Below are 12,606 nucleotides of genomic sequence, written 5' to 3'. Positions count from 1 at the left end.
TGATTTGATCAGTGGTACCAGTGAGTTACTACAAATCTATTCAACTACATTACCTGCATATGTGTATTACAAACTACCATGCCACATACGTACACATGCATTCTTCCACAAAATCCCTCGAGGCATGAACGAAAAACATTCTCAACACGTTATGGGTTTCCAGTTAATTTATTATGGGAAAATTAACCAGTGTTAAAGAGCTGCTTCAGAATTTGAACTCAATAACACACAGTTTGGAAGTCATTATGTGGTCAGGCCATGGGCAAATGCACAAAAATAAAGGCAAAACTAAAAAAAAAAAACAGTCCAGTGCTTCAAAACATATTTGAATATCAGTGCATTACAGAAAGTGGAAAATACTTGCCACATTCTTAGACATCAATTTCCAGTAGTTGGATTGTAGTGTCTGTGTTTCTGTGACACTTGGTCATGCTCTCAAAGAGGTGGCGTAAACTGAGACGACTTAACATCAAGCTCTTCCATGTATATTTATCCCAGATGCCCAAACCATGCAGTTCCTTTGAAAACAATGGTTTTCTAAAAACACAGCAGAGAAAAGTCTTTGCTTATGTGACTCTCTCTCAAAAAATTTTTGGGGGATTTTTATACTTACCAAAAAAATAAAAAGGTGGCTAATCTTTGCTTATGCGACACACAAAACATAAAAAGGTGGCTAATCCATCTGTCTTGGAAGCTCATTTGTTCAACAAAAGTTCAGAACAGTCACTTGGCATCGAGTCCTTCCAGGGCTGAAAAGCATCTTTAAACTCCAGCAGATGCCGTTTTAGAGTCATGATCCTCTCAGCTGCCTAATATGGACATTTCAGGCATCAGTCCTGCTCTCGGCAGTCAGGCCAGCATTGGCACTCCCCTTATGCGACGAACGAGGTTGGCCAACCGTTTGGCCAGCGGTGGACTCGGTTCATCTACCTGGAACGTGCGGGTCAGCAAGTTGTAAAAGGAGCCATAGCCGACCGCGACCACCGTGCAGGTGAGGCAGATGACGTTGTAGGGCATGCTGAAGTCAGGCGTGGGTAGATTTACCAGCAGGGGTTCGGTGTACACTCGCACAAAGTAGCTCGATTCTTCTTTGACTGGGACACTGGAAGTCAGAGGTGAAAAAGTTACGAAGAACCAAAACAAATAAGGCACACTTATTTATTATTAACACCAAGGCCAGTTTATACTTACAAACTGCTAAACAATGGTTGGTCTTGTGTGAAGTTGGTGTTCATTGCAACCATACTTGGCACAAGGGCGCTGACCACAGAGGACCTGCAGTAACATTTATGGCACATCAATCAGATATAGGGAGTTGCAGACAGGATGTGTCACAAATTCTTAGAACAATAATGACATTTTATCATATATATTTGAATTACAAAAAAAAAATTATCTAATACTTAAGCAAGAGTCTTACCCAACGTAGAAGCCGTGGTTGGGATCAGGGGTGTACTCTGTCCATTTGAGCAGGGCCCTTTCAAACTGTACCGTGACCTCTGTCATCGAGTGAGGCGGTAACTGGATCAGCATCTCCAGTAGATGAGGACGATGGCGGTCTTTAGCAGGCTGGTAGTGAATGTAACCTACAGGACAATTAACAAAGGTCTATTAACTCTTTATGCCCCTGAACATGAACTAGACTTTTTGTAAACTAAGGAAAAAAGGATAGTTTCTAATAGCTTTAAACTTATTATTGTGCCTTTTAATTTTTTTTACTTCCTCATTTTAAATAATGTTGAAACTACATTTCCCTACTCAGACATTCCCTATCAAAAGCTACTCTCAATGATGCGTGAGTCGCGCTATGAAAAAAACATCTTTGTTGTGAATCTGGAGAGGTTATCATCTTGATTGGCACATCAATTGCCTTGAATTGATGGCTGTATTTCTGACCCTGAAGTACTTCCATGTCCTAGTGCAGGTGGACAACACTTCGGTAGTCACCTACATAAATCGCCAAGGCGGACTGCATTCGCGCAGGTTCTTCTTTGGACTCAAGCTTGTGTCCCACAGGGCAATTTACATCCCTGGGAATTTGAATGTGGGAGCTGGCTTTCTGTCAGGCTGTGACACACGGGGAATGGAAATGCCACTCCGAGGTAGTCAAACAGATTTGGGAAAAATTTTATGAAGTAGAAGAGGACCTCTTCACTTCACAGGAAAGAGCGCAATGTCCCCTCTAGTTATCTCTGAATCACCCAGCCTCCCAACAAAAAGGTGGCTAATCTTTGATTTTGATACTCAAAAAAAAAAAGAAAAAAAAAAAGTACCGAATATTTGCTTATGTGACTCACAACACTTAAAGGTAGGGTTGGTAATCCTGTTCAGAAACATTTTTTTTTATACTGGGTGAAATGGTCCTTCCATTCTGATAGAAGTCAATACATTATGTGTTCAGAAAAAGGAATGAAACAAATCTGACCTCTGTAGCAGCTGTAGGACAGTAAAAACTCTGACCAATCACTGCCATTCGGTGCGAATGTAAAGAACCAATCAGATGCCTTCATGTCTCGTGCCCGAGCACCACTGCGTGCACAGCAGTGATGCGCGGGTCAATGTATAAACAACCCGAACCCGACCGACGTTTTCAACTAACCCGCCCGCAACTCGGACCGCAAAAAAAAGAAAGAAAATATTGTTCCTGACCCGCATTTGTTTAAAGTAGCTAGTAAATGCTCATCGCGTCATGGGCCATAGACGGAGGAACTAGGGGTGCGCATTTTTCTGAATGCTGTATGATATAGCCTAGTGTTTTGTAATAAAGGCTTGATTTATTCATTTATTTCATTTCATTTTCTTAACAATTAAGATGCTGCATGTGTTTATCCAGTCTAATCGACGTGTGCGTCTCTCCCCGGACTTTCCCAACAAAAATCCCCCCCGCCCCCTCTCAGCAAATACATAAAACTGACATTACTGAGCTATATGCGTTTAAAAGTAGCCTATTAAAACGGCACAATGGTATTGCTCAGTTCAACGCGTTGGGAAATCGGGCATTTTGTCCCGCGTCAGCTTTTATTCAAAAGTTAATAACGCGCTCAACATTAAGGATTTCCCGCTGTCATCTCTGCAGACTGCTCGTGCGTCATCCTCGCGCATTCAGCCAATAAAGTGTAGACCTATGTATTTCATAGAACATTGTGTCTAGTACTATATAAATTACAAAGGTAAACGACCCGACCGACCGCGACCCGAATATCATTAAAAATATTTTTGGATGACTCGTTACCGCGGGCGCAGGCACCCGCTCATTTTGGATCAACCCGCGCATCACTGGTAGGTACATGCAGCTGATGCAGCTCAGCTCCAAATGTGGATGCACGTTCATGTTTGTGGGGGGGCGTAGCTTTGGACGGAGCACTGACAGGAGGGGGCGGAGCTTAGAAGAGGTGCCACTTTCAAATCTGGCTAGCTCTCCAACATTACCTACTCTAGCTTTAATATACAAAAGGTGGCTAATCCACCTGTCTTGGAAGCTCATTTGGTCAAAAAAAAAAAAAAACCGCCATTGCGTGGGCTGGACGCCATTGCCCATGCATGGCTTATGCTGTGTTCACACCGAACGCGAATTGAGCAAATTCGCTTCTATCGTGTCTAATTGGCGTCTAATTTTGAATCCACTCGCGCATCCAAGCGAAATAGGTCCGCGTTAAAGGCGAAATTTCAAATGGCAGGTTTTCCACGTTAGTATACAAGGTAAAATGATAAAATCATACATTATTAGTAGTCCTATTATTCATCTCATTCAGAAATTTCAGTATCACATTCATAGTTAACAGCTGCTGAACAATGTCATTCCTTCTTTGATGTCCTGAATAATTCTATAGGTCTGTGCCATTTCTTTGTTCAGGTTATTACTGTAAAATAATCTGTAATTTATTTTTGTTTTGATGATAAATGGAGCCAGCCTCCAAAAGTAATTAACCTGTCCTGTGATTTTCTTTATCACACAACACTGTCCAGACACGAAACAAAATTATACGTTTATCTCTGTAAAGCAGCTTTGAAACAATCTACATTGTTAAAAGCGCTATATATAAATGAAGATGACGAACTATCAGTCGTTCCTCCATGTTGAATGAGTGACTCTGGGACTCCGGGCAGCCCTGCCCCCGTTTATCACGTCATTTCACCGCGTGACAGCAGATGCACATTTTTCAGACGCGAATTCACTTCAAACGTGTGAATGCACAAAAAGCACCAAATAAAATCACTCGCACGTATCGCGCCAGACGCTCAATTTGCCTCTGAGGCGAAATCACATCCATCGTGCCGCACTAAACGCGTCTATCGCGCCACAGGACCTCCAGACGCGTCTTTACATTGACTTGAAAATCACTCGCTCCAGACGTTCAATTCGCGTTCGGTGTGAACGCAGCATAAGACTGCTTCTTTATGCATTTGCACCGATCGCTTTGCTCCCAGGAGTCCTGCCCATGGTCCGTCAACAAGGATCTTGCATCTTATTGATGAAACAGGAAATACCTTCTGTCTCAGACACAAGGGGCAATATTTCATCCCCGGCCCAAGCTTTGGAACCTTCACGTTTGGCCAACTGAGGGGGACCAACTGAGGAATGCTGGGCTTCCAGCCGATGTCATACAGATAATTCTGGGTACCAGGGCTCCCTCCACAGGAAGGATCTATGCCCTTAAGGCGAGACTAGTCAATTTTGAGATTTTGGGATATTTGTCTTCAATAACATGTCTTCTTTCAGACTTGTGGTGAAAAAAAGTCAGAAATACACATTTAGGTCTTTATTTTACTACACTGTCTGTTTGCGTCTGTAGATTTCTCATAAATTCAACAAAAGTTGCCGTCATATATCATCCCGCTGCTCCGCGATTGCTGCCTGCACCCTGTCATCACATAACGTTAGAAAGCTCTCTCTCTCCTGTACAATGCTGTCAGATCCAAATATGGCAATTTCCTTTTTATCAGCAACCAATCGTGAAAGTAAAAGGGCTATATAAAGGGCTATGATGTGGGGCTATTTTAATTCCAAAGGCCAAGGGAACTTTATCAGGATGCATAGTATCCTGGATCCATGAAATTACTGGCCTTTAAAAAAAATTATCTGCCTGCCTCTATGGGAATTTAACACAGGGGTGTGCGGACTTATGCACCCTGTATTTTAAGGAAGAACATTTATTTATTTACGATACATTATTAATTCACAAAGAAAATTGGTGTCCTTAAAGATTGGAGTTTTCCTATTTTTTTTTTAAATTAAGGCATTAGGATCAATTTCCAAAAGAAGATTTTTTTATTTCCTCTTTTTAGTCAACATTAGCATGGGTGTTTTCATTTATGCTAAGCACTGTACATATTTTTTATATATATAGATATATACACACACAGACACACACACACATTAGGGCTGTGAAACGATTAATCGCATCCACATAATATGTGTGTACTGTGTATAATTATTTTGTGTATATATAAAAAAATACACATACATGCAAGTATAATGTATATATACATTTATTTATAAAATATTGATATAAATTATATATAAATATATACATGCAAATATTTCTTAAATTTATACGTGTATATTTATATATACAAATAATTATACACATGTAAACACAAACTTATTTTGGATGCGATTAATCACGATTAATAATTTCATAGCCCTAATATATATGATATATGTATATATATATATATATATATATATATATATATATATATATATATATGTATGTATATATATATATATATATATATATATATATATATATATATATATATATATATATATATATATATATATATATACACTGACTACATTTATATTATAGTCAATTTAAAGAAGATTCAAGAGCACATAATTGAAGAACTGCCCTAAAACTAGCAATAAATATATACAAACCATACATAAAGTGTGGAATCTAAGATAATTGTAGAATAAACTCACTGGGTTTGTTATCACGGGACTTGCTGGTGACTGTCAGGGTGTGAATGTACAGCTGCAGATACCAGGGCACTGAATCCATCAGAAGTACAGGAAAAGCCCGATATGGGTGGTTATTATAGATGACTGTGTGAATTTCCCCAGTCTGCAGCCCAAAACCAGCCACGTACCGCTCTGCATGCAGCAGAGGACGCAGCATATCACCTAAAGCACAACCAGAGATTGAAAGAATCACATTTAAAAATGAGTATCCAAAGTACATTCGATTGTTACCGTGTAACAATAACGTAAATAGTTCCAGTTATTTTTACCTTTTATATTTTTATACAATAATAATGCTGAAACCATATTGGTTTTACAATGGCTATCATTGGGCAATCATGATAAAGCCCATCACACGGACACCATCTATTAAACTCATTCATACCGCTGTCCCCTTTCCAGCGCAGTAGGAGATTGAATGACCGCAGCTGGCCGAACGTCTCAGCTCTGGTCAGGTCATATACTGAATATGTCCTGCGATCCCCCAGCACTACAGCTTGGCTGAGCAGAGGAGTGGCAGGACTCAACTCAAACAGCTCCCCCTGTTGGACAAACAGCATAACGCTCAAACAAACTGACTGAACTAAAGTGGAAAATGATCAAATGACAAATCACAAAGCAGAAAGGAAGTATTCATTGTCTTTGTTTCACCTCTGGGTTGTCTGTGATGTCCACATAGACTTTACTAGAAGAAGCAAGAGGACATGCCTCTGTCAATGTTCGAGAAAACATCTTAAACAGGGACCACTCTGTCGAAAGATGATAGTAAATAGTAAAGAATATGCAGATGGATAGAGCATAGTATTTGCTTCAGGTGTGTAACTGCAAAAAATAATGTATGAGGTGCACCAAAGATAATACTTTGGACTTCTTTATACTTTTGAACTTCTAGGCTTTTTCTATACTAGATTTCCTCTTATTTTTTATTCAGGAGATTTAGGCAATATTGCAATTAAACCTATAACCTATTAATTAATTAAACCTATAATTTAACCTATAAACCTGTGAAACTTATGTAAACAACACTTCAATCAAATTGATGCGATTAAGCTTATAATAGTAGCAACCATAATCATTGTAAAACATGGAATATGCTTATTTATGCAATTTTCAGACACGTAAACACTTTAATCACATTTATTCCACAATGAACAAAGTGCAAAAGCATTTTTTGGGGCTGGTGAAGAAACAAAGTTCATGTTGACAACATTGAGCAAAATGAAGATAATGCAGTATATCGATGGTCGAAAACATTGAAATAGAGACATTTTAGCAAAGAAATGGGAAAGGAGATATTCTTCCAACATCGAACATTAATTTATTACTCACCCTTTTTGCCTTGGCCTGAAGTGTAGAGATCAAACACAACATTGAGAGTTTGTCTCAGCTCCCATGCTTTATTTGTGCATTGTTCATCCTAAAAGGGAACATCTTGAGTCATCGGGATGCAAGGAATTTTCCAGACAATGTACAGTCTGTGCCAGAACATAATTTCTGTATTTTTTAAGGGCGCTTTGAAAAGACCCTTACCTGACAGACAGGCCTGATGTGAACAGCCTGAGAGTGGAAACTGCTGTGAAACAGCTTCTCTGACTTCATGAGAACAGCCAGACCTGCCTGCAGAAAAGAAAAAGGCATCAATCAATGCATTTGATGCCTTATTTTAAATGACTAATTATTAAAATCACAGGCAATGATCTGAACCTTAGAACCACAAGGGAGAAGTTTCTTCCAGGGGGTCAGATTCTCAGTGCACACGATTTCACGAGGTAATGTGGCATATCGTAGAAAACGGTGATCTGTAGCTGTTTAGAGAGAAAAATATAAATATCAAGTACATAAACGTTAATTTGTTGCTTTAAAAATATAGTGCGAGCGTTCAGGGTGAATTTAAAGAAAGATAAATCTCCTACTGATGTGACATTGACTGAAACCTAAAGGTATAACAATTAAAGTAACGTATTTTCTTCCGTATTGTGACGTACAAAGTAAAAATTAATTTTAAAATGATTTCATGCCAAATAAGTGCACGTCAGAATGAATGACCTCCAGTTGCTTCATCACTGCAAACTGCTGTCAGTGTGAACACTCCTCTATAATGAACTAAAGGGGCCGTACCATTCCCCAGACCCAGCGGTTTAAAAGAAGCACTGGGCTGTACGGTGTTGGTCAGGTCAATGAAGTTCAGGGACGCACAGAAGATTCCAGAGAGGACGTTGGTAAGCTCCTTCCAGTTTCCATCCACACTGAGAATTCAACAGAAGTCAGTGGACTGTTAATCCATTTTGCGGTTACATTCTATTCTGTTCAAATTGCAGAATAAATATAACATGCTTATGAATCAGGGATACTTTGAAATGATTTTCACAACTGATTAAAGCACTCACTCGCTGACTGTGTGATGGAACCAGACCCACAGCTCTGCTCCCGGTGGAGAGGGGATGAAGGGCTGCCCCCACTGCATGGTCCTCCAGAAGCCCTGCGTGAAGGAGATGTGCAGCTCTCGCACTGAAAACTTGGACAGCACTTGGCCGAGGGATTTGGGGAACAGCCGGTAGTGAGAAACTGTAGGCAAAAAAAGGCAAATCATGAAAACAAATGTTAAAAAGCCCCAATTATGCTTTTTCAGATATTGCCTTTCATATAACGGTGCACGATAAAGGGAGTTATTGTCTCTTGAAAGAAAGAACCTGATCAGAACGGCCTGAAATTGTCAGTCGTCAGTAATTGCAGTCTTACTTCCTGTACTAACCTACGTAGGTTTGAAACAAATTTGCATAATTTCAGCCTATGGTCTTCATTGGCTGCCCGCGAACGTCATCTACTTTGATCCTCAAACACTGTAGTTGCGAAAGCACATCCACTTTGCATGAACTTCCAAAGGATGAGAACTCAAAGGCTCGAATTGATAAAGGCATCCCACAATGCACCTTATGAAAATGGTTGAGAAAAGCTCCAAGCGTGCAGAGTTGTGGGTGCTACTTTAAAATGTAATGAGACCATTTTGATTTGTTTAACATTTTGGGGTCTCTACTTAATTCCAATACCTCCATTTGTGCTAGTTTATAGTTTTGATGACTTTACGATTATTTCAAAATGTGGAAGAGTAACAGTAAGATTACTGTTCGTTTGACTGACTACAAAGTAGCATTTGAAGGACAATATGCCTCTGGGTAAATTTCATAGTTTAAACGCATATGTGATCACGATTCAGATTGAGATACAACTGCAATAAAAGGAGAACGAGTTGGTGTGATAAAATTTTGGGGGGGGGAAATCAAGCCAAAACAACGTTCATTTAAACAGTTTGAAACAGCTTGCTAAAGCAAACTTTCTGGAAAAGTTAGCTCTGAATGGTAAACACCTTTAATCTGCCATTGGTCCATATGTAGGTGTGGCTCTAGGCTTTTTTTTTTTTTTTTATCAGAAAATGATCCCATGCCAGTAAATAATGCATCTGCACAATTCTATTACTTCAAAATGATTGGTTTACAAGCAGTGACTGGATCTATCAGGAAGGGGGATGGACTACAAAAAGAGGATATTTTGGATATTTCATTTAAAGTCGTCATGAAACGGAAGTTGCAAGTCTTTTTTCCCTGTTGTGAAGTACATCTGTGTGAAACGGCTTCTTGAACAAGAAGAAATGTAGTGACTTGCTTTTGTCCTTCAGGAAATTGTTTGGATCATTATAGTTTTCTATGCTGTGACATTAAAAACTGACAGGTCTCATTGTTTGATGTTGTACAAAAAGCACATCTCAGAGTCTGTAATTTGGAGTATTTGTTGTGGTGTCAAACACCTGCCCCCAGTGAACACGTCATCATAGAAGAGAAGTCGTTGCAAGAGCGATGTGGAGTTTGATTCTTTGATTAAAGATTATGAGGCACATGAACATTAGTGATATGCAGAGATAAATCATTTATTATAACTAACGTTACTGTAATATTCCATACTATTCCACACAAAAAAAATATCTGTCCTGGTTCCTTGTTCCTAGTTTGAATGAAGAACTAGATTTGACTTATTGTGTGTAACGTTAATATGCTAGCATGCTTTGTGATGCACAAAGACCAATTCTTTAGGTGATGGGTCACTAAGTTCTACAGCGATGATAACTCACCTTTCTGTCCCTCTTGCAGGAAGTCAGTATCCCATAGTGTGCGGAACTGGAAGCTGGCATAAATGTCCCCGGAGTGCAGGGGCCGGATGACCAGCTCCTCCTCAAACTGATCTTTCGCCGGTGCTAGTCTAAAAGATTCGCTGTCTTTCGTGCCATCGCTTTTGTCCAGCTCAACATCAGTCGACTGCCATTGCCTTTCATTCATTTCCTCTCCAGCGTTGCTTTCATCGGCATTCGCTTCTCGCAGAGCGTCTGAAACGCTCTGTTTTTCTCCTGTATTATCGGTAGATTTTGTAAGCGTGTCACACCTACTGGGGTGTGTTAAACTAGAAACAATCAAAATGATTACTAGAGACAAACCGCACCTGTGCGCTGCCATTTTTTGCTACGGTTTCTCTCGCGGCAACACTTCCTGGATGTGGTTGACAGAACTGACCAATCAGCGAAGGGTATGTTGAAATCTGACCAATGGGAGAGAGGAATCTAACATGTGACCAACAGGAGAAGAGATTATTCTGTTATGGTAAATTCCACACAACAGTGCACACGATTATTGTAAATATCAGTATTATTTTAAATATCAGTATTTATGTGAAGGAAGAAATACTAGAATAACTTTATTGCTATTCAGAAACCCATTATAAGTGGTACAACTGTTGAACTTTAATTATAGTACAGGGGGTTCTGATGTTATGAATATAACGTTAGCCTAGATATTAATCATAATCGCAAGTAGGCCTAATGATGAATAATTATTTGAAGAACGCTGATAAGACTGCATCAAATAACTTACATTAGTTAATTTCAATGTAACTACACGTCTCTGCCTGCGGTGTCGCTCTTGGATGCTGTATCAAGATCCAGTCAGTGATTATATTTCTTTGATTTCTTTTGGTTTAAAATCCTCGTTAAGTGGCCCTTTCTGCAGTGGCCCTTTTACTGCACCAGTAACTTGTCAATTGAGTGTCATATATTGTGTTAATATAAATAATTTATTTGATGTTATGAATAATAATGTAGGTATAATAATAATAAGAAGAACTACGCTTAGTTTATTTCACTGTTACTACGACTATTGTTGCTCTTTGGATGCTGTTTCCAGAAAGATTAGATGAATAATTCTTTGAAGAACGCTGCTAAGACTACATCAAGTCGGCCTGCATTAGTTAATTTCAATGTAGAGTACACGTCTCTGCCTGCCTTGCGGTGTCTCTTTTGGATGCTGTATCAAAATCCAGTCAGTGATTCGAATCCTTTCAATTCGTTTGCCTTAAAAAATGAATTTAGATTTGTTTAGTGGCCCTTTCTATAGAGTTAAGGGCTGCATCAAAAATTGCATACTTCACTATAGTATAGGTAAAAAACAGTAGCCTATCTAGTGACAGCAGAAGAATGCTCGAATTCACAATATTTATAAAAGATCAGGCAGAAAGTACCCGGATGACCTACTTCTTCCAGTGAGATTCTGAAGTGTGCATTCGATTGACACTTTACTATCCCATGAGGCCACGGGAGAGAATTTATGATTGGCAGTGAAGCAATGTAACCATAGATATTATATGATGTCTATGGATGTAACTGATGCTGGTATAGGTCACATGATAATGACAACATGGCGAATGTAGTACATCTGGATTTGATACTAGAAGATACTTTTTTAGAAGAAATTAATTATTCAAAATAAGTACCTACTCGAGAGTACCGGTATGTGATTTCGGACACAGCCAACTCTTGTTCACACCAAGGACGATAATAGGTGCAGGGATGACATGTTTGTAGGCCAACCCTGAAGTTAGCATCACCCAGGTTTCCTCAACAAAAAGCCAATAGGGTTTTTCCATTGGCTTTTGGACTACTGCAGAAAATAAGGTCTGTCTAATAAAAGCTTATGATACTTTCACACAGTTTTTTTTTTCATTGTGATAATCTTCAATAATGAACTTTTATGAATTTTGAAGTGTGAATACAATCTTCAGAAGTCAAAAGCTAAATGTTGGCTATAAACGAATTACACCACGGTCGCATCATGGCTTAAACGTCGTCACAATCACTAATCTTTCATCAAGTCTAACATTTTCTCTGATAGTTTGAGTTATAATAGTTTGCAAGAGCGAGATTAGAAACACAACGAGGCTGTGGAAGCGGACTAGTGAGGAGATGAGTTTGCTGCTGATGATGTTTAATGTCCCATGACCAGAGGCGGACAGAGTACACAGCTTCATTACTTGAGTAAAAGTACAGATACCCCTTGCTAAAATTTACCCATAAGTACAAGTAAAAGTACTACAGTCAGATGTCTACTTAAGTAAAAGTACTGAAGTACTTGTTTTTAAAAGTACTTAAGTATCAAGAGTACAAGAGTACATTTTCTAAATATTGCATTACTACTGCCACAGTGCTTACATTTATGTACAGAAACCTCCTACATGGAGCTATGAAATTTTTAATGTTAATACTTTGGAGAATGTAAAAGGAATTGAAAGTAAAATCAAGTCATTTTCATATTTTTCTTCAT

General features: G+C 39.0%; 2 protein-coding genes across 4 annotated transcripts in view; one reads left to right on the top strand and one right to left on the bottom strand.

Annotated features, from left to right (window-relative positions):
* Window positions 1–158: 158 nt before the first annotated feature.
* Window positions 159–10,296, bottom strand: pigt (phosphatidylinositol glycan anchor biosynthesis, class T; the record flags this gene model as incomplete). 2 transcript variants are annotated; one of them, XR_013794979.1, is made up of 13 exons in its annotated part: window positions 159–537; window positions 614–1,102; window positions 1,192–1,275; window positions 1,421–1,586; window positions 5,930–6,130; window positions 6,354–6,510; window positions 6,620–6,717; window positions 7,298–7,385; window positions 7,499–7,585; window positions 7,673–7,773; window positions 8,087–8,214; window positions 8,356–8,533; window positions 10,092–10,296. XR_013794979.1 is itself a non-coding variant. In XM_079589678.1 (12 exons), 12 exons carry the CDS (start codon window positions 10,294–10,296, stop codon window positions 850–852), a joined length of 1,746 nt encoding a protein of 581 aa, XP_079445804.1. In that variant the 3' UTR covers window positions 600–849. The 2 variants fall into 2 exon arrangements, 1 of the variants encoding a protein (XP_079445804.1); XM_079589678.1 differs by lacking the exon at window positions 159–537 and having other exon boundaries at window positions 600–1,102.
* phactr3a (phosphatase and actin regulator 3a) overlaps window positions 10,177–12,606 on the top strand; it is a 44,090-nt gene continuing 41,660 nt past the window's right edge. The window contains exon 1 of one of the 2 annotated variants that reach the window (XM_079589696.1): window positions 10,177–10,614. In XM_079589696.1, coding sequence (XP_079445822.1) covers window positions 10,560–10,614 — 55 coding nt within the window. In that variant the 5' untranslated portion in view covers window positions 10,177–10,559. The remainder of the gene's footprint in view (window positions 10,615–12,606) is intronic. The other variant, XM_079589697.1, reaches the window with a different exon arrangement.

This window comes from Phoxinus phoxinus (assembly GCF_949152265.1).
Source record: "Phoxinus phoxinus genome assembly, chromosome: 18".
Classification (NCBI taxonomy): Eukaryota; Metazoa; Chordata; class Actinopteri; order Cypriniformes; family Leuciscidae; genus Phoxinus; species Phoxinus phoxinus.
This window is presented reverse-complemented; position numbering and strand designations above follow the sequence as displayed.